This window comes from Zootoca vivipara, chromosome Z1 (assembly GCF_965207765.1).
Source record: "Zootoca vivipara chromosome Z1, rZooViv2.hap1.1, whole genome shotgun sequence".
NCBI classification, from domain to species: domain Eukaryota; kingdom Metazoa; phylum Chordata; class Lepidosauria; order Squamata; family Lacertidae; genus Zootoca; species Zootoca vivipara.
The window spans coordinates 47710051-47733396 of NC_142583.1; the positions used below are offsets into that span (position 1 = coordinate 47710051).

At 39.6% G+C, this 23346-nt stretch overlaps 1 protein-coding gene across 1 annotated transcript; it reads right to left on the reverse strand.

Moving 5' to 3' along the window:
- On the reverse strand, window positions 1–22941 carry MYOZ2 (myozenin 2). The gene is made up of 6 exons (XM_035114037.3): window positions 22812–22941; window positions 22174–22275; window positions 13659–13828; window positions 9823–9952; window positions 6576–6759; window positions 1–801 (listed from the first exon to the last, which is right to left on the reverse strand). The coding sequence occupies exons 2-6, from the start codon at window positions 22247–22249 to the stop codon at window positions 567–569; spliced, it is 795 nt and encodes a 264-aa protein (XP_034969928.2). The 5' UTR covers window positions 22250–22275; window positions 22812–22941; the 3' UTR covers window positions 1–566.
- Between the last annotated feature and the right edge of the window lie 405 nt (window positions 22942–23346).

The window sequence follows — 23346 nt, forward strand, 5'->3', positions numbered from 1 at the left end:
GAGTTTCTCAAGCATTTAATCTTCTATTTTGTTTTATTTACACATATTGTGTTTTATTCCTGTTTATATAGACATACCTTGTTCAGAATAACACTCAGAAATAAATTGATTTTCACAGAGGAAGCAGAAATGGCACAAGACTTCACATTTCCTTCATAGAATCAATAGCCAAATATTTTTCTTTCACAGTTCTGCCTGTATCTCTGTAAGCAAGTCTGCCCAAAACAGAATTGACAAATAAACTAGTAACGTGAAAGTATAATTTTATCACTTCCCCTTTTAACAGGAAAATGCAACAATGTAAAATCAAGCCAGATATTATTTTAATAAACAGAAAGAGCAAAGAGGAGCTAGAGAAATAAAAGAGAGAGAGGTAAAACTAGTTTTTCAAAGGTAATGGCCAAGTTATTTTATTTGTGTTAGTAGAACAAACTTAACTTCAGAAACTGTTAGCAGCATCAGATGGTATTACATTTTAGCTGCATAAGAAAATGTTGTATCACATGTTGAAAGATCAGAATATCACCAGACTGATTCTGATGTGTGTGGAGTGCTCCACTCTCTCTTCACAGATCATCCGTTTCTGGAACGCCATTTACCTCTGTAGGGTGTATAGTTATCATTATGGGAATATTCTCAGAGGTCCATCCTTTAGGAGTCCTGTTGAAAGACCGCCTGGTAGAAAGAGGATTGGCAAGGACCATAAATCGTGGATCATTTAGCAGGAGGAAGTTGAAATCTGGTACCTTGAACTTAACCAGTTTCGATGCTCTCTCAAAACCACCAAAAGGAGTGGCAACTCTGGACGACGGGGACAAGAGTAAAGGAAAGGTGAATCAAAACATATACTCACTCTGCTTTGAACCTACAATTAAAAGGGGTATTTCAGAACATTCATTTGGGTTTTCTTTTGAAACACTTGTTACTGGTTTCCTCTGTAGTACTTTTTAGTAGGTAGGTAGCCGTTATCTTACTAATCCTCATGGCAACCTTCTGATGTATGGCACTAGCATTCCCATTTTACAGCTGGGATGGAACTGTGGTAGAAGGAGTGTGAGCTGACCAAGGTGATGCAGATCTCTCATCAAGTCTAGCAACACTGGAGCAAACCACTTCAGTGAGAGAAGGCAGCAAGAGTTCAGTGTGTTATCAGACAATAAACCACTGCAAGAACTGTAGCTGTAAGGGATTTACTATTCCATTCTCTCTAATAATGATGATTTGAATGGAAATAAGCATGCTACCTTACAGAAAAACCTTGAACAATTCAGCTGAATTGCTTTAGAGAAGTTAATAGCTGAAACGGATTGGTGCAAAGGTGTGTGTAACTAATCTCTTATTAGAAATGGTCAGAGAAGACAGTCCTGGTCTAGATGGAGCAATGCTTTGACTCATTCTAAGACAGCTTCATATGTAAGTTCTATTTCATAACGTATTGTCATTGTTTCCTAATGACATTGCCAAAAATATACACATGAGCTGTCTGGTTCCTTGTAACCTTCAGTCTTGGATATTACAGACAGATTTTTGAAAGGTCAGGAAATAGCTTTCTAATATGTTAAAAGAAGCACCTTCTTTAAAAAAAATGTGTTACAACTAGATCAAATGTTAAGAATACATGTTTTCTGGATAGAGATCAACATAAAGAAGAGCAGAGTAATTAATTAGTTAAAGTTTAAGAGTAAATCTTCTGAAGCAATCATTTGGATGATGTCAAGGAGTTGTAATGCCCTACATTTTATGAAAGCAAAACATGTAATTTGAATCTGACTCACTGTATACAATCAAAACCCAGCATAATAAAGCTTGTTGATTGTAATAGAGACATGTGGGTCTTTTACACAGCAAAAAATTAGCCTGAGCTTAGGTTCATTTCCCAGTTTTGTGACTCGAGAAAGCAGGTGACCATACATATGCAATGCAGTTACACAACAACCAGGAATGATTAATCACATATAATTGTAGGTTAGAACACAACCATTGTTGTGTGTTTCATGAAATGCAGTTCAGTTCATTGGTTTCAAATCTAGCCCAAAGAGCCCCAGCGTTGGTCTTTGTAAACTGATAAAACATTTGAAGGCGGTGGTATCCAGTTTTAATTTTTTTCTTCTTCTAATAGAAACATGGGAAACTGGCTGATACTGGATTAGATCATGGATCCATTTAGCTCAGCAATGTCTACAATGACTGGCAGCACATTTCCAAGATTTCAGACAGTGATCTCTCCCAGCCTTGTGTAGAGATGCCAGAGATTTAACCTGGAACCTTTCACATGCAAAGCACATGCTCTCACTGAGCTACAGTCCTTCCTCAACACCACTATATTTCTTGTACCTTATTTCTGCTCCCCCCCCCCAATATCATTTTTTCCCTTCTTGGTCTAGTAGTTCTTGCAAAAAACAAAACAAAACCAATGGCTACCAAGCAATCAGCGTGGGAAAAACAACTTTACATTGCAATAGAAGAAAAGGATGCAGATTTGGATAAATTACTACTGTATTGTGGAATCAGTGGCTTTAAAGCTTGTGGCGCATATGTACAGTAGTACATGGCAACCTGCAGGAGATGGCTTTGCAGCTTGAGGAGTAGGGCTGCTGCATTCAGTGCAGTAACACAGAACAACATCCAGATGGACTGGATTCCTTCTAGTGCTTTGAAAACAATCCATTTCAGGAGGGGAACTTTGCTTCACTGACAAAGGGAGGGAGGCATAACCGGTCAAGCCTGCTTCTTGTTACATCCAAGCATTCTGTGGTGCCTCACTTCTCACCAAGGGTTCTTCTTTTGGATAGTTTTCCTTCTTGGGGGAAAAAGATAATAAAGGTGGAGGAAATTTCCTCCCCAATTCATTGCATAATTAGAAACAATGAGTCAGGATAGTTTTGAGATGCCTTAAGTGAGGGATAACACAGGTTTCTCCCTGTTAGGGAAAAGGCAGGGTAGTAGTGGTAATAATAATAATAATAATAATAATAATAATAATAATAATAATAGCCAACATGATGCATGTTCCTTCTGTCTGGGCCGCACTAGGCATCTATTAATTGTGTGAGTGTCATTAACAAGTATTTTTGTTATATAAATATCCACTTGATTTTTATTTTTTATTTTTTATTTGCTGCCAAGTGAATAATCTTCTCACATTTTGTTTTTTGTTTTGTTTTGTTTTGTTTTGTTCTGGAAGTTGTTCCCAGGCCTTTGAGTTGCTTGGTCTGCAATCCTATACCCACCTAAGTCGAAGTCCCATTGAATTCAGTAAGGCATTTCTAAACAAACATTTAGGATTACATAGTTTATTTACTTTTTTCTGCTGATGCTGCTTATAGGGATTTAGATCATCTTGACCTTATTTCAGCAACTGCTTTGTGTGTTTTGACTGCTTTATAGTTTTAGTGTGTTTTATGCTGCCTTTTATGGCTTTTGTTGTTTGAGGTGCTGTGCGTTGGTTTGGGTCCTATTGTGGCAGAGACTGTGACTCATTTGTTTTTTTCAAAAATATATAAATGAAGTAATAATAAATAACATTTTCCTCCTGGGTCTCTTGGATCCTTTTAGCTGTCTTCTGAATCCATTCCAGGTTTGTTATGAATTGTCACAGCCGGATGTGAATACTACACCAATATGGTAGTGCCTGATAACTGAGAGGATGTTGCAGCTGCATTCATTCTTTTTATCTGAGCCCATTCTATTAAAGTCAATAATAGCAGCTGATTAGAAACACACATTGCTTTCCTGGTGTAAAGCTTTTTTGTTTGTTAACAGGTTCAGAAGTGGGAGTTGGCCTTCACAGTTCGATGATCAGGAATGAGTCTGTGTCTGATGTGAAAAACCCAGAATTACAATTCCTGGAAATATTTCTTCCTGCAGTGACACAACGTCAGCAAAAGGGCCTGACTCACTGAAAGAGTGGTGTCACTATTATATCACTGGGGTCTCTTGAAGGTGATGTCATTTTTTGCATTTTTCCCGAAACAGTAATCAGATTAATTACTTATAATGACTAGAGAGTATAGAGCCTAAAAACAGGCATTTGTTTGTTGGACTCTTATGTGCAGCCAAGTAGAAATGCGACAGAAAGAAATATATGTGAGGAGTTGTGGGTTTTTGCTTTTGTTGAAAATACTTTCCCCTGCTCTCACCCCACCCCAATCATTGCTTTCAGTTTCCCACAATTCCAGCTGGGTTGTCTTAACTGTATGTTTGGTGTGTTCCCCTCCCTCCCCTAAATTTGCTCTGAGTGCCTTGTTGGGCTTCCATTATTTCAAAGTACTGTAGGTTCTTGTACAGAAAGACTCAGGTTATCAGTAAAATAGTATCAGAGGAGTTGGGGTCTTGAGAACAACTACTGGTAGGCTTATTGCTGTATTGGCCTGAATATAAGCCGCACCCGAATATAAGCCCCACCTTTAAAATTGGAGGGAGGGGAAAGACCCGAATATAAGCCGCTTCATTCCTTGCTGCTCCTAGCTGCATGCTGGGCGGGGGCGCCAAGCTGTGTTGCCGGCAGCCTTTCCCCATCCTCACTCTTTTCCTTCCTGGCCTCGGGGGAGAGGACGGGGGACTACACGTGGGGTGGGCGCTACTTTGCCATGCTCCTGTTGCTGTTTGCCCAGCGCTCCTGGCTGCATACTGTAAGCCACACTTTAACTTTTCATGGTCAGAATTTGAGGGGGGGGGAGGAGAAGTGTGGCTTATATTCAGGCCAATACGGTAAATCTTAGTGGTTTCAGTGTGAATGAGGCCACCTGTGGTCAGCTTCGCAGCCTTACAGCACAACACAGTCGAGTTACACACTTTTCACTCCAGCTTAGACCCGATGGGAGATAAACGGGCATGTTCAACATTAGCTGTCCTGTGCCCTTTGCCTTTAAGTGTCGCAGGACACTCAAATGTAGCCAACCATGGTTTGTTCTTGTGAGGGTGTGTCAGGGTAAGCCTCAGGCTTGCTTGCTCCCCACTGCCCTTCTTTGTTTGTGTAGGGAAGGGGGAGCATGTGAGCTCAAGATTCACCCCACAGCCTGGTCTTGTAACAACAACAAGCCGTATCGTTTTGTTACATCTGAATGGGGCCCTTGTCTTGATTTATAGCTTATGCAATTATGAGATCACTTTCATCAGCATCTGTTGCATCATTTTATGAAGAGACCACATCCTTGGGAAGAACAGCCAGGACCAGGTTTGGCCATATATGGCATCTTCCTCATCCTACCGAGCTGGAATAAGTAGCTCCAAGGTGGCAAGAAACAGCTACCCAACTTTACGCTGCCCATGTGTCCCCACCCCCCACTGCATAGCCTTCTGAATGAGGGTGGATCTTGGCAGTCTTAAGAGAGAAGTGAGTGGCAGCTGCAGGAGAAATCAGAGGCTCCCTGCTGACAATGGCGGACCAGATTGTGGTTATCTCTATGCCAGGTACAGTGTGGTAGGGCTCCAGTTGCCAGCCCCCTCACTCCTTACTTTGAGACATTTTCTTCCTTTGATTCTGCAGAATGGAAATACTAGTCTTGACCAGCTGCTAAAGGCATGCAGTGCCTGCTTCCTGTTTTCTGTTGCAATGGGCTGCTACCTTTTGGCTTTCTGAAAGGATGTTTTGTGTTGTGTTAGTCACTTGGAATTAAATGCAAGCTATTCATTAAATAGAAAGAAGAAGAAAAAACAACCCACACCACACGCACTGTTTCAATAAATGAAATTACTGTATCAAGTTTGAATAAGCATGCGCCACAGCCTGGGTGTTTTGTAAAAATGTTCCCAAAATACTTCCAGTCAATGTCAACATGTCTAGAGCTTCTGCGAAAAGCCAAAGGACACAATTTGAAATGTAAACATTTTCTTTCTCTGTTTATCTCTTGCCGTTAGCACACTCGGCACTTTGTATGCGATACTGTACCTAAATTTTATTTTCACAAGAATTTCACCAGCTTTTTGCTGGTTTTTAAAAAGTCTGAAAATGTGGCTTTGGGGGAAAAAAAGGTATAAACAAGCACAGAAATTCAGCTTCTTGTTGACTAAAGATTATCTTGTGACGTTGTGAGCTCTCAGATTCCCTAAGGGACATGTGTGGCAATTGCGCCTGCCTCAGATCTTTGTGGGATTAGATACCAACTCCTAAACCACAAATTTACATATCTATAAACCAAGAGATAGAGGGAGGATATAATGCCTATATAAATATGGGTGCCAAGATCTTAACAGGTCTTACTCATTGGCCTCATGGGAGACAAAATGGTGGCTGTGGCCCCTCTGTTGTAGGGGAATCTCAGTGTGCGATGCAGCCTATTCTGTTCATTCTAAGGCTGATGGTGTACACATATGTGTTAGTTCCTGAATTTAGTGCAATCCTGGATCAAAGGGTGAGGGGCTTGGTACATTAATGGAATTAAATATACAGAAAAAAGTTTTCAGTTCTCCCCAAAGCTTCTCTGGAGCCTTAAGGGCCCCCTTGAACTTTCTTTCTGCAAACTTTTAGGGAAACTTTCTTTCTGCAAACTTTCTTTCCTTCTTTTGTCTTAGGCTCCAAGCCACATCCATCTCTTATAAAACTTGGTGTTTATTTATTTATTGGTCAAAATTACCTGTTAAAGCTCTTAAAGTCAGGCAGCTCTGGCTTTGCTTCAGGCTTAAACAGTTTAGGGTATAAGGCCTCCAAGAGCTCTGGGTCGTTGCTGATGGCTTCAATCCAAGGTGATTGATAGTACTTTGGCACAGATGTAGTGTTGAACCTCTCGGGAGGAATTGTCTTCAGTGGTCCAGAATATCCTTCGAGAGGAAAATCATACACTGTGTTTGAATTTTGCAGTAGCAGCCTCTCAATTGTCTCACACAACAAATATTCCAACTCATTCCCACCATGTCCCCTAGGCACCGCATAAGACATTCTACATTAGTTGTCACTTAAAGATCATCCGATTAAGATTGTGGTTTCAGCCACAATCCTCAATGCTGCTCTTCTAAATTCTGTTGTAAACAATGGATTAACTCTGGCAAGAAAAGTCCGAGGATTTAATAGAATTTCAGCTGTGGCAGTTTTAGACAAATATATCTTGGGTGATGGAGAGAAAAGTAGAAGACTTATATGGAAAGCTCTTGTCTCATGTGCTTAAACAATTTTTTTTAAAAAGAACACTGGTATATTTAACAGATATTCAAAATACACTGCAATACCTGGAAATTTACCTGCAGTGATCTCACTTTGTAACACACTGGGGCAAAGCAAATTACAAAACATATCAAGTAATCAGTTTACCATAAGTTTTTAAAAAGGCTTTTAAAAGCCCACCTGTTTCAAATGGCTTTTAATTTATGTCTTTTATGGGCCAAGCTGTTGTTTTATTGCTGCGGCTCTGGAAAAGACTGGAATATATTTTGTTGTATTGTTGGCTGGTGTAGCTTCTGGAATTTAAAAAGTTTTTATTACAATATGGTTGTATTTTTATGGTTGCATTTTGTTCTCCACTTGGGGTGGACTTGTTAGGGAAACGGGGTGTATAGAGATTTACATAAGCAAATAAATAAGGGTATATACAGACACATGTAACTAGTGTGGCTAAACTGTTGTGGAACCGCATTCAGATCACATTGCTCAGATGTAAAAAATCTGCCCTGTAAGATCCACATCAGGAGAAGCAGGTTTGGCTAGTTTCCAGCAGAAACCAACTATGCACCAAGCTGATTGGCTGGCTCCTGTGATGTCATGAAGCCATTGGCTCTTCACATCCCAGAACAGTTTTTAATTTTTTTTTTTAAAAAAACACACAAAAAAACCTTATTGAGGGTTTTAAAATAATAATAAGGTGCCAAACAAATGTATAATCATATCAACTTGGAAGATATTTGAAAAATAAAATTTAAAAGACAGGCAGCCTGCCTGAAGCATAAGGGAAGAAATGGAGAGAGAGAGAGGAAATCATTGTGGGATTCAGAATAAAATAAGTGTGCAATATGTGATGAGTAGCCGATATTCCTGCATAGTGGGGGGTGGACTAGATGACCCTTGGGTCCCTTCCAGCTTCTATGAGTAAAGACAACTAGGAAGGGAAGCCAAGACAACTTTTTTTAAAAAAATGCACTGACTCCTGTTTATCCACACATCAATATGTGCCCTAAAACAGCATTCAGAAAACCCGCCTTCCTTGCAAGGCATGCATGTATCTATTAGAGAGGGGAAAGTCCATTTCAACATGAGCCGATCAAATGTTCAAATCGTTTATGATGACATGTAGCTTCTAGCTATTTAAGGATGTGTTTGGCCAGGTAACATTAAGCTTCCAAGAGGGCATGTAATTGGTACAATGTACACATCATAACAGCAGATTCTTATGTGTGCTTACTTAGATGTAAGTTTCATTGTGCGCAACAGAGTTTACTTTCAGGGAAGTTTGTGTAGGATTCCAGCCTTAATTAAATAAATCTATACATAAATATGGTGCTGAATCCATTATGTGGCAGTCACACAAGTGGCGAAAAGGCTGTGATCAGTTTACAAATTATGCCCCCATAAATTTCTCAGCTCTTGTTTCAAAAAGGGCAGACAAAGAAAAGACTTCTTTGTTACTCAGCGCCTCTAGATAAAGGAAACATGTGTCCTTGCTACTGTATAAAATGTTCTTGCTACCAGAGAGCCAAATTGACCTCCTATTTACTCTTGTATAAGGGTTTTCTTTAAAACATTCTTTCACGCTAAATATTGTATAATTGGTTCTGCATCTGCTGAAAGATTTCCTCTAACAACCAAAACAGACAGGAATATTTGCAGGGCTTTGTTGTACATAAGATAACTCTGTTTGTGTGACCTCCCCTGACCTTTTTAATAAGATCTATTCTTTTACGATTGGTTTCAAATAAAGAAGTTACACATTTAGTAGATCCAGGTCGAAGAACATCGTGCCAACATTCTACAGATAGCAGCTCAAAGATATAATCTCACTGAATTGGGGGCCTTCACAGGTTTTAGAACAATAAATGCAGAAGAATAAACCAAACCTCTTGCTTCAAGGTTGAACTTTTGTACCAGAGCATTTGTAGTTCCATAACAAGTGCTGTAGTTTGTATAGAGGTAAATACTATTCTAACCTCAAACAGTAACTGCTGCTATTATGATGGGAACATGGAACATATTTTATTTTATTTTAATGCCACTTATTTTATACAATTGCTTTTTACATAAATTTTAAGGCGATTTAAAATCTTACAATAAAAAGGGCTGAAAAGAATTGCACATACAAATGACTTATTTTGCACTCTGGACTATGAGTGAAAGGGTTGGGGAGAATGACCCTCATGCAAGACCAAAAGAAATCAACCTTGATCAGGGGTCAGCAAACTTTTTCAGCGGGGGGCCGGTCCACTGTTCCTCAGACCTTGTGGGGGGCCGGACTATATTTTGAAAAAAAAATATGAACGAATTCCTATGCCCCACAAATAACCCAGAAATGCATTTTTTTTAAAAAAAGGACACATTCTACTCATGTAAAAACATGCTGATTCCTGGACCCTCCGTGGGCCAGATTTAGAAGGCGATTGGGCCGCATCCGGCCCCCGGGCCTTAGTTTGGGGACCCCTGACCTTGATTCACTGTTTCACGCTGATTCACGCTGTTGATACTCCATCAAGTTTAATGGCAGATTTATGTGTTGGAAAACAGTGAAGGTAGAGTAATCATGCGGTAACTTTTTTTCCTTTTGGCCTTGGCCATCTCACAGATGTCATAAGTGACTCATCTATGCTTCCACTAAAGATACCACACACAGTAGGTCTCCTCTATGGAAGAATTTTGATTATTTGTTCTTTGCCCGGAAAATGAGATGTTCCACGGTGGCTTACCTGGGGCAAGGGTTTCGGGGTTTGGTGGACTCCGTGGATCTGGGGTATTAGGAGGTGTTGTTGGCGCATGCTCTTGACCTGCCTCCATGCTGCTAGCATCCAGCTGAATGCACTGTATGACCTCGCTGCGCTGCATTTGAATGATAAGAAATAGCACAGCTATCAGGTTCATAACAGAGACGCCAAAGGACTGCTGAAAACAGTGTCCTGGTTCCTTGGCGTTTCCTAACTGGCAAACTGATACACTAAATGCTTTGTTCAAGCATCTTTTTTTCTCTGACCGCTTTTTTTTTTTTTTTTGCCTTCCTATCCTGCTGTCTGAGCACCACATACTCACAACCACCCCTATGAACTGCTGAAGTGTTATTCTTGCTTTAGACTTGTGGGATGAAGATGCCACAGAGATTAATTGGCTTTCTAAAGCTAGAATAGAAAGTATCTGGCAAGTTGGGAATGATAGGCCTCTTGTGCTCTAGGGAAACAAGTTATCTCTTAAAATATCCTTTTTCCTGAAGCAAAGGCTGTCAGATGGTGCCCTAATTTTAAAATGATGTACTCACTGTCCCCAACAAAACAGACCTTATTCCAGAATCCTCACTACTTCTAGTGCCCTGATTCAGTTTGGATCCAGGTACATAATGGGGGGAAGGGGTTGTAACCTTCCTCCCTTGACACCATGACCCTGATTCATACACCCCATACCCCACCCCACAAAGTTGCTATTAACTTTGGAGGGGAAAGCATTCTAGAATGGCCCTCTGCCCCAACCCAAGTGCAGCAGTCCTGACCCAAATTGCCCTTCCTTGTTTGTCTTGGCAAAAGAAAAAATATGTTGGGAGATGCATTAGCACATTTCCTGCAACACCTTTGTGATGTCAGAGAGTCTTGAATTTAATAAAACATCTAGACACAAAGCTGTCTAATAGCTCCAGCAATTGAGAGGGCTCTGACGGTTTCCGCCAAGTAGGAGTCACACATAGAACAAATGATGTTTCTGAGTGATATGAAAGAAAATTGGGGATGATAAGTAACTTATTGTAATATTTAGGAGCCAGATGGAAATATCCCTTCCAAGATGGAATTTGCCTCTTGGCTTGATTGGCAGCTTCCCCTCTCTCCCCACGCAGCTGAAATTCCCCATCTGTTAGGGAACTCTATTTTCCTTTGTGTTTGGTCATGCTTACCTCACTTGGACACCTAAATATTGCCTTTATCCCTAAGCAGTATCCATAGAGAATTCCTGCAATGACACCTCAATTTGTAATCATAATAATAACCTTAGTGCAGGCCACTTCCCAAAGATTAATGACAGGCTGGAGTGATCCATTCTTTCTGCTGGGTCATTAGTTCCATGGCTGCATCCGAAGCCTTAATCACCGTTTCTTTAACATAGAATTAGAGCGCTCTAAAAAGTCAGAACCTTATTTTAGCCATGGCATTGAAATGAAAAGGTTTGTAAGTATAGGCTGCCTTTGAGGACAATTTTCTGTAGGTATTGGGGGGCGGGGGAGAGAGAGAAGTACGAACAAGGCTTTGAAACAAGAGTCTTTGACTGAGAAATTCAAACAGGTTTTGTCCACCCATAGGAGCCTTAACATATTACAAGATTTATAATGCAGTTGTTTCCATGTTTACTCAAAATAGAGTGTTTTAATGTAATTTACTCCCTAGTTACCCAGCAGGGCAACATCTGCACCATACATTTAAAGCCTTTGTCTTTAACACTTTTAACAGTCATGGCTTCCTCAAAGGGATCGGGGACCTATAGTTTGTGAAGGGTTCTGGGAGTTATTAGATGGCCTCTTCACAGAGCTACAGTTCCCGGAGTTTCCTGAGAAGAAGGGTTGGTTGTTAAACCACAATGGGAACTGTAGCTCTGTGAGGGAAATAGGAGCGTCCTATTTTAGATTTTTTTAAAAATAAAAATATTTATATACCACAGCATCATAGAAATGTGGAGTCTGAAGAGCCCCAGAGGGTCATCTAGTGCAACCCCCTTCAATGCAGGAAACAATAAAATAAATCATAACAACTCTCAGCATCCTTAGTAAACTACAGTTCCCATTTCTTTGTGGGGAAGCCATGGTGACTGAAAGTGGCATAATACTTGTACTGCTTTAAATGTATGGTAAGGATGTGGCTTAAGTATACTGTGGATTCCAGCTTTAGAATCCCTAGACTAGTGCAGGTAGTTATGATAAGGGTTTTGGAGGTAAAACAATGAGGACTGAGGAGGGAAAGTATAGCAGTTTATGCACAGAGTGTTAAGCTAGTTTTCTAAAATAGCTTCCACCTAAAAAGGCAGCAAAGCAACCCCTTTGTCTCTGTGGAATGCAGAGATGTTTTTACTGGCATTTGTTTGAACTGACCTGAATAACTTGGTGCTTTGCCACTTGTGAGTGATGATCATTTCCCATATATCTGGCAACGCGAACTGTAAGCTACACCACATCAGTGCATTTCAACTGACAGAGAAAGATTGAGCCCATCTTCTCGAGTCCTGGTATGGTGTCCTTTCCAGTTCTTAGATTGCCTCTGTAGCCCTCTAAGTCTAAGGGTGCATTCAGACACAGGGAAACATTGTGCTTGTTTCCCTCATTATAATGTTTGCATTTTGTCCCATTTTCTAAGGTTCTTTTCACAATGCAATACCCATTGTGTTGTGGAATTGTGGCTTTTGGACAGATAAACCAGCATGTCATTTTCACTTTTTATTTCAAATGATACTGTATGGACCCTGTTTAATACCCTTATATTGTATAGATTTGATCATTATAATGCTCTCTGGCATAAGATAATAATCTTCAGTCACTTTCCTTTCCTATTTTAGGTTCCACAGCACATTTAGTTTGTTTTGAACCCTAAGTTTACCCATTCCTCTCTTCTTCTTTCTGCTCTTCCATTTTCTTATAAGACCCAATCTAATCTTCCTTTAGTAACTTATAAATATCTCAATTCCGGCTTCTTATCTTTCTGATTGCATAGCTCTAGTCCTTCTCATTCTTTATGTCCTAGTAGTACTTTGCTTCTTGTCAACCGCAAAATCTCATCTCTTATTTGTACCCTTTCTCCCTTTTTGTTCCTTATCTCTGGAATGCCCTGCCTCCTGATGTCAGAACATCTCCATCATTCCCCCCCCCTTGTAAACCACACCTGAATATTTGTTGTTTTCTCTGGTTTTTGCTCATTATCTCATTTCAGTTCCAGTTCCTTTCCTTTGATACCCCCCCTTCCTTTCCAATCTTTCTTTGCCTTTTGGATTGCAAACTGGGTGCAGGACCTATCTGCAATCTATTTATTTTTTTTGTATGAGGCTTTGCTTGGTAGCCTTTCAACAATAATAACAATTTGTCATATTTTTGACATATCCATTGCTATTTCTTCCTATCTGTATGGTTCCTATCTCTTGCCCTTCTATATTATTATTATTTTAATTTATACCCTGCCTTCTTCCCAAAGGACCAAGGGCAGTGAATGCTTGTTTATTTTTTTGTGATTTAGCATTCTCACCTTTTATTCTGGTCTACTTCCTTATGGTATGCCCTTTGCAGAGTTTCTGGGCTCTTAACTGTTCTGTTACCTCATATCCTGTCCTTCCATGCTGAAACCAGATTGCTTTATCCCTTGTCTGCAGTGGCATGTGATATTTTATCTTTTTTTTACATCTAATATTCAGGACTATAGTACTTCTGGCTATTAAACAGAATGAACGGCAGACAGACCTTTTAAAGCCCCTTGACATTCTTGTTCTCGCTGCTGATTTATTTACTTCAATGAGTCACTAATTGTGCAGGGCCAGAGATGCACAAAAAAGTGATAGAGTGTAAAATACTCACATTTCTTGGCTTGCTGGATAAAAAGTGAAGATTTTCATATGTGTATTTGTCAGATCTCCGTTGGCGCATCTTGAATAGCCGTGCTCCTCTGTTGCTTAACAATGACAACTCTTCCAACATGATGTCCCTGGGGATACTGACCTTTTTCCCAAGGTCTAATCCAGATGATTCTGCAAAATGATATAAGTACACATTTCTTAGAAAAAATTCTTCCAAGTAATTGGTATGATTCAGCTAAAGTTAAGCTCTAGTAAATTCTGTTGATTTCAGGGGGAGGGTTCAACACAGGCAAAGCAAAACTGAGTGTGATCTCTTAAGCAAGAGACCATCAGCGGACCTTTTTCGCCCATACAGCAGCTCTCACTTCATAAATTTATGAAACCAACATATGTAGTCTAGATCAAACCAAAGATTTATGTTGCTAGGATGCATGGGATGCTAGGATGCACAGCCCCACAAATGCAAACCGTCAGGGGAAAATGAGTCACTCAGTGGTCTCTGGGCTCCAGAAAAGTATTATCAATGGTGCACTGATGGTAATTGCACACCTTCAAGGAGCATTGGTCAGTGGCTCCATGTTCAGAGGCAGGATAATAGAATTGTAGAGTTGGAAGGGACCCTGAGGGTCATCTAGTCCAACCCCCTGCAATGCAGGGATTTCAACTAAATCATACATGACAGGTGGCCATCCAACCTTTGCTTAAAACCCACCAAGGAAAGAGAGTCCACCACCTCTTGCGGAAGTCTGTTACGCTGTCAAACAGCTCTTACTATAGAATAATATAGATCCCACTGAGTTCTGGTTGCTAGAAAGCAACAGTTAGGGTGGGGGATTTTTGCCTTCATGCTATGACCATAATACAGATTTGGATTGGATTGACTTGTGGGTTTTCTGGAGGCATTTGGGTGGCCAATGTGGAGCACTCAATGGATTTTTTGTTTATCTGAATGTCTCTGTCCACTGCTGACATTAATTGTGTCCACTGATATGTATGAGTCCTCAAAGCACTTAACTTAGGCTGGATTGTACTTGAACTGGGACACCCAGTTTCTACACTGTTATGGGAGGCCCAGGAGGCCTTGGCAGGTTGCAAGGGGGTGTCTCTGAAAGCCATATTGGGGACCCCAGATCTAGAAAATATGGACTGAGTTTCCCCACCTCCGTCAAAGAATGCAATCAGAGCTCTATTGGAGAAAAACTCTTTTATCAACCATCTCTCGGCTACATAAAACTATGGGACCAGGGTCTCTGCCATTTTATTTTATAGGAGGAAATGCTATTTTTCCACAGACAAATCCTCTTTATTTTTAAATTTCTGTCTGATGAATCTTGAATTATCCCCAAAAGTTTTTCTCTGGCTGGCCAGCCAGTTGGTATTTTCCACAGGAAAGTGGGAGAAACTCAAAATGAATCTTCCAGAAAGTAAGTGTGGTTTTAGTCTGGCAGTCCTATTTCAAATGTAAATAGTGATGAACAAAAACTCAGAAAATGTGTTTTGAATTGGGTAAGTTCAGACCTCAAAAACAACAGCAGGACATCCTGTGTAGCATGAAGAAAGTTAATAAGCTGTGTTAATTAATGTGGTGTTATGAAACTTGTAGGGAGCAATTCTCAGAGTGCTGAAACAACAATGAAGGGTAATGGATTGTCTCTTCTGCCTAACAGTGCAAAAGGTCAACATTTAACTACAATCCAACTACAGTACATTTAACTGCTTCCCTTGCAGACCATATAGTACATGTTGCTCACTAGATGCACTGATTTATTTATTTATTTATTTATTGCCTTTATATCCCACCTTTTCCCCCAAGGATCTTAAAGTGGTGTACACAGTTCTCCCCTCATTTAATCCACAGAACAGCTTTCAGGCAAGTGAAACCAGAACCAGAGTCAATCTCTTCACTTTTCCTGACTGCCTAACAGGTGACCAGTATTACGTGGACAGACGGAGTCCCCTAAACCCCAGGCGACCCCCGAGCGGAATAATGACTCAAGACAACTTGCTATGGGATTAAAATTGGCCACAACTTTATTAGGTTTCAGATGTAGAGAGACCTTGGCTCAGGCACTGTGTGTTTATCCTTCCCAGTCCCCAGCCGGAGATCTGGGAGACTTCAGGGTTATCCAGAATGTTTGGGGATTGGGCTGGCTCTGGAGAACATATGTTCAAGCAGAGAGCCCACCCCTCGTTCACCGCCACTGGAGGGGAGAGCAATGACAACCTCTCGGCGTATGGCCTCTGACCCTGGGATCACCGCCGCAAAGGGGGCGTGGGTCACTGCCTCACACACACCCCATTTATGAAGGTAGACTAAAGGATTCTTCCCAAGGCCTGAAACCGCCAAAGTTGTGACGTATTGCTACGGGAAAGGCAAAACCTTCCAATACAGGAAAATTTCTTTCTGGCCCTTCAACAGCGGCCCTGGCGTAGCAGCGCCTGCGTACCTTTGGAAAAGAGAGTACCTTTGGCTGAGGTAGGCGGAGACTCCAGGTATCCAGCCTGGGGAGGATGCCAGTCTGAACTACCAGGGGCCGCTCTGGGATCCAGGGGGCTGCGTGTGGCCGCGCAAAAGCCGCCCCCCCATTTGATGTGGGGAGCGGTCATTGTCACAGCTAAGAGTGCTGATCACAGATTTAGAAATAAGTTCAGAGAAGTCAGTAGCTCACAAAACATTTTACTAGCTTTTCTGCCCACACATACCAACACAAGTCATTAGTGGCATATTCACAGTCCTCCCTCATTCCTCAAATGACTGATTTCTCATACAAAGAAATTTCCCTGCCTGGCCACCTGGATAAAATTCTTACTTGCCACTGACAAAGAGCTGGGTGATAAGCTAGCATGTGAAACTTGGAAAATGCATGTGCAAGTGTTGTTATGTCAACAGTGGTCCCTGACTTTCTGAGTTGGAGTTGGTGAATGAAGCCACTAAGCAGTATTTCTGTGAATAAGAACCAGGCATTCATTCAAACAGCTTGACTATAGTTGGAAAACTCAATTGAACCATCTTATTTGTTTAAAAATGTTGCAATCCTCTGTGCGTTTATTTGTCAGTATATCCCACTGAACTCAGTAGGATTTACTTCCGAGTAGATGTGCACAGGGTTGAGGACAAGAGATTTCAAAAGAACTGGTAGCAGTCAGTTGCTTATTTGTTCGTCTTTAAGAATTTTGTGCTTATGCTATCTTTAAGTATAAGAATTTACATTTACACCATCATAATAACTAATGAATAAAATCCCACAGCAAAATTCCCCAAGGTTATTTGTAACACCATAGCATAAGATTACAGCAAATAAAACATTGGCACATTAGAATCCAGCTGCTAAAGCATGGTGCATATGAGAGATATGTATACTTCTGGCATAATATTCTCTTTCTGTACCATAATCAACTTATTCCAACCCAAATCAAAAATACTTTCAGATTTTAAAATGGCATTTTGGTTTAGGTCTGGACTCACTGCTTTAGGCTGTAATCCTAAACACACTTTCTAGGGATTAAAGCCTCTACTGCTTTGTGGGGTGTACCCTGGAATAAACATGCTTAAGACTGTACTGCACAACTTCTCTTGTTTTAATAAAACAGGGTTTGCTGGCTTTTGCAGACTGACCTCTTGTACATCGCTTGCTAGTGAACGTTATATATTTGAACTTGATTAATCCCTCAAACACATGCTTCTCTCGGCCTTACTGCTCCAGAACTTTCATTAGTCATCTCATGTTTCAAGTGAGGATTTAAACCACTTTGTGTGTCTAGGCAGCTTCCCAGAAATGTTAAGTGTAAGATTAATTTGAGCCTTCTGTCAATTAAAGCATAATTCCACAGTCTGTTTCAATTAAGCTGTGCATAGATCTTGTCTGATGTTAGCTAAGTGCAAAGAGGATGAGAAGAAGAAAAGGTGGACACACCAGAAGCCAATCTCATATAGGAAATTCACATGAGAACCCAAAATAGAAGGATTCCTACTGACTTCTGTCAGCCATGGAGCAGCAGACCCAGTCAAATCAATGGACTTGTTTCATAAAGATCAGGTAGACAGAACATATAGTAAAGAACAAAAATAACTTTCTGGCCTTGCACCGCACATTTTAGTGCAAGTATTAAGACACAATAGTCCATTGATTTGACTGTTAAGTGGCAGTTCTAGGCACACATACCTGGGACTTACTCCCAGGTAAGAATGGGTGGATTTGTCCATTTTTTGTTTCTCTACATTTCTAATTTTTCCAATAGAAAGTTCAGCCCTCTACATTTCTACAACATTTTGTGGGTGGTGGGAGCAGGGATGTTATGTCCTCATGAAAATTTATCAGCATTTTATTTATTTATTCTAAAATACACATTTTTTGTATGCAATTTTCCTTAGTGTTTTAATTTTTGCATTTATATACAGTAATGCATTTTGTATGTTTTTTTTTACTATTGTAAACATTTTTATGCACACTTTACCCTGCTGTATGCATTTTTATTTTTATTTTACACATTCCTTGGCTGTGGAATTGGATTACAAAATTCAGAGAAGTGCAGATTTTGAAGGCTAGTTGTGTTCTGGTTCCCATATTGTTTTGGAATGTGTGAATTAAGGAAGTTCATCTTTAAAAGCAAACTGCATCAAATTTCTTCCCCATCCCTACTCCCAGGAAAGTCCTATTGAACTCAAACAGGCTCATTTCTGAGTAGACCTATACAGAATTGTAGTTAATTAAGCAATGCTTCAGGTCTAATGCAGTTTACACTGTCATAAACATCATGTTATGTTGATGTTGTTTATCTTCATTTTATTAAAAAAACAAACACAAATTTGTATGATGTGGGAAAGATGAAGTTTATGGTGGGAAATTCAGATTTTGCCAGAGAGGGGATGAATGTATATTACAGCACTTCCTATGTGAAACAAAATGATTTAGTGGATATAAAGGAAATAATATAATATAAAGGAAATAGTATAATATAAAGGAAAAAGCCAGTCAACAGATATCAGAAAATGTGGCTTTCTGGGCTTATTATAATATTTTACATCTGGCTCCTAAACACAACACATGGATTTACTGAAACACATTGGACAAGGTGATTTGGTTGGTGACATTACTTAATTAAAAAAAGAAAGTTTCACATTAAAAATGTTTAAGATGTCCTTTTCCCTATTATTTTTTTAAAAAATCATGTTTTCTCCATTATTAAATAATAAAACCAAATTTCCACCATTATTATTATTATTATTATTATTATTATTATTATTATTATTAATTCTGCTCATCAGATTAAAGGGACAGAACTAGGGTATTATTTATGGTTGGATTGTAGCTCAGTCAGTAGAGCATGAGGCTCTGAATCTCAAAGTTGTGGGTTTGGGCCCCCACGTTGGGCAAAAAAGTTCCTGCATTGCAAAGGGTTGGACTAGATGACTCTCATAGTCCCTTCCAACCCTACAATTCTATGATTATGTGATCTGAAGAAACTTCAATGTGTTCTGCCTTTCATTACAAAATTATGGCTTGGATCGTTTCCTTTCACTGATGACTCCTTCCACTAGAGAAAGGGAAGCTTTTGAATTCGGACCTACAGTATGTGTTTTGCAGTACTAGAGAGCAACGGCGCTTCAAAAGAGAGAATGAATGTTAAAGATGAATAACAGATGGTACCTCACACCTTCCAGATTATCAAAGATGTACAAAAATATAGCAAATGTCTGCTGGAGGTGTGGAGGTAATGATGGAAACCTATTTCACATGTGGTGGACTTGTGAAATCATTAAGAAATTTTGGAATAAAATTCATGATGAGATGCAAAAAATTTGGGGGAGAAATATCCCAAAAAGACCAGAGATTTTCCTACTAAGTATAACATTTCAAAAAGAGATACCATCACAATCAAAGAAATTCTATTATATGCTCTAGCAGCGGCTCGTTTGGTTATTGCCAAAAAATGGAAAGAAAGAGAGGCCCCAAAAATTACAGAGTGGCAAAACAAATTGCAGGAAATGGCCGAAATGGCACAGCTAACAAATAGTTTGAGAGGAAAAGTTAAGGAAGAATTTGTTAAAAGATGGGATAGATACAAGAAGTATGTTAAAAAATATACTGAAGATAAAATTACTATGATAGCGTTTGAGTGAACTGGTAAGGATATAGGTTGATTTAATAGATATGTGGAAGTTTAAAGAATTAGAATGTGAAAAGACACCGAAAGTAGAAATAGCATTGATTGTATATACATTCGATAATGAACGAACAAAAGGCAAGCTGCTGGAGATAAGAGGAAGTCCAGAGTCCTTTTTTTCTTCTAGTCAATTGTTTATTCAATATTTTCTATATTATTAGTATTTTTTTCTTAAATAAATAACTCTCATTTTGAGCTTATATTTTTATGTCAAGTTTACATATACCTTGGTTTCTTTTTTCTTTTCTTTTTCTTCTTACTAGTTATATGAAAAATGTATATAATATTGTTGTTTGATTGAAAAATAAATATTATTCAAAAAACAAAAAAACAAAAGAGAGAATGAATAAGGATACTTCCCCCCCCTAGAAATAGATGTGTTGTCATACCGTTCTGAAAATAAAATTCCTATGTGAGCTAATAAGGGGCTGTAATAACTCTTAGGCACTATGATCCCTTTTCCAGTTTAATATTTAATCATTTAAATAATTAACACCGTGTAACTAGCTGCACATGCTTTTGCTGTGGTCACAGCAAACCTCTTGATGGCCTAATTGTTTTGATCCATGGATGCATGAAATGGCCGACTGTCCATAGGATGCCAGGTTAAATGGTGGCAGCCCTAGTATGAGGGAGAATAATTATGCAATGGGAGTCTCTATGAAGTATGTGTCTATCTGCCTTCAGTTTGCAAATTCAAAGGGAACTTCTGAGCTGTGTTTTATAATTTCTGGATTCATCTCATGTCATCCAGAAAAGTGGACTTTTATGTTCACAGGACCATTTTATATTACTAGTTTTAGGTTCTGTTTCGAGTCCACAGACAGTGCAAGCCAGGATCTGAGCATATGGTATTCAAATGACCACTTCCCCTTGTGCATATCCCATCTGGGCTGAATGAAAATACATTCAGAAATGGGGCCATATGGCATTGCCCTAGCATACGATGAAACAAGGAAATAAATTAACCACAGAACACTTGAAATCTTTGGAAAACTTTTGCAAAATCCATCTCCCTGCCAGCTTACACTGGTATGAGGGAAGGAACAATCTGAAAACAGACTGGCACTTGAGATAGAAACAGGCCTTGGCCGAGTCTCCTGAAAAGGCAGGTCGCTGGATTTTCCCCTGCTCTCTCACAGGACTTATGATATCACAAACAAGCCAGTGGGGGAATGCCTAGTCAAGCAGATTTTTGTAATATTAACTTAAAAATGCAGCATTCTTGACCATTTCAGGAAACACTTTCCCACATTTAGCTGTTGTATGTGATTATTAAAGTTTACGATCACACATCATTTTACTCCAAAAAACTAATAGTGATATTTCAAAATAATGATAATAATAATAATCATAATCATCATCATCATCAGGCTGTACTAGCAAAACTGGGAGCCATAGAGCTATGGGTGTATATGCCCTGGTTTCTAATAGAGAAACGTCAGACAGCAAACCCATCCAATAAATTGACAGACAAGTGACATTTCTGGAAGAGGCAGGGGAAAATCTTATCTAGCCACTAGATAAGAACAGCCTGGTTTTGCATGTGAGTGAATACGTGTCCATAAACTGACTGAAGAATGTTTGGGTGTTTAGATGTGAGATTCAGCATTTGGGGCGGGTGAAGAGAAGAGGGAGATGTGATCTGGGGGCCTAACCTCAGTAGCTGTCTTCAGATGAAGGCTGCTTAGCTCCACTGGTTTGGTCATCTCTATAGTAAGCCATATTTCCTACTGCTTCTTGTGGAAATGTAGATCGATCAAACAAGCCTGTCAGAATTCTCCTCCAAAGATGACAAAAAAAACACAAACCCTATTGCAAAACATTTCTTAACAGAGATTAGTTGGGAACTGCGCCTTGAATGGTTGGATAAGACTACAGACAGCTTTGAGTGGGTGGAGGCGGAAATTGAAACACAGCGTATATTGCAAATATCCTTGTGGGTTTTTGTTTTGTTTTGTTTTGTTTTGCAATTTTTGAAAATACAAAAGACAGCTCTAAAACCGAGGAGAGATACATCTTCCCTGCGTGAATAGTTCTGTAATAGGGGATCCAGACATATTACCCCCCTCCCCAAATAATATTCCGAAAGTCAATCCCAGGCAGAATGTACATCAGCTGTTAGATTACTTCATTCCTCCACAACAGTTGTTCATCTGAAAATAGCTTTCAAATGAAAAGAGGCAACTACAAAAGGATTAGTTACCATAGGCAGCATGATAGCCCCATGAGATTATTTATGGCAGCACACCCAGAAGCAAAGCTGTAAGAAAGTTAATGCTATAAGATTAAAAAGAAAGGTTAGAGAGTGACACGGGACATACAGTCATAACAGGGATTTAACGCTATACCATTTCTCTGGATTTCTTTCATGATGGCGGATGCTTGCTGCCTCCTCTCTTTGACCATGTCAGAATGTGAGAGCATTGTAATAGTCCGGTGCAATTTTCTTACTAGAAGGAGAAGGGAAAGTCACATTTTGATGCTATTCAGTAATGGCCTCAGGAGTTGAATAATATTCTGCATTTTTAACTTCAGCTATCGGGAACTGTTCCTTGTGCACAGAGGAAAGGATGCATGTTGTTCTAGTACAACATATGAAGCCCCAATTGGCCAACTGTTTCTTGAATGCACACAGTGACATGGGCCTTCTTACCTCTCCATGTGCCTGCTTATCTTCACAAGGCTGGGCAAGCCTCCTTCTGCTTCCATATTGTATATATAGTTATATACCCATCCACAAATGACTTCAGTGTTATTTTCCTACCTGCAGCCTCTGAAACACCACATCTTTTACAAACCCTCCAAAAATGGGTGAAATAGTCAAATCTTTGAGCTGGCACATGCTATTCAGCAACCATCTAGAGAAATAAGCATTGCAAAACAAGTGCAAGAAATCGTATGTTGTCCATTTACTGTTCGTAAGTTTAGAAGTGGCCAGCTCATAGGACAACCAATGTCAGATTATTTCAGGAAACAATACACTTACCTTATTGTTCTGGAGAACCGTGATCCTGATGCTTTGGGTGAATTTTATGGAGTTTGTGATGAATGGGATGACCTATCCGGTCCCGAGTGATTTCTATGCTTGTTCTTGGGTCTGCATGATGCCTTGTACCAAGACAAACTGGGGACTGACCCTCTCCAAAAAGATTGGCATCTAACTGACATAAAGTAACTATTTATAGAAGCAAACACTCCAGCCACTCATATCTTCCTGGCGAAAGAAGAGAACAGAAAGGATTCTGCCGCACGCACCACAACAGTGTGTGTATCTCTTCCACAGCTTGTTGAAATATTTGATAACACTTCTTCATAGTTGTACAGCTTGTCCCATCATCACGGTCCGAGAATGATAATCTCCACATTATAATTTAGAAGAAAGATATTTTTAAAATACGCTCAATTAAATATATGGATGGCAAAGACTATATTTGATGGGACTGGAATGGACTAATCCTTTGCTGAAAGATAAAACCATGCTTCTATATTGTCTAATAGCTAAAGTTAGTGTTGAGAAATCT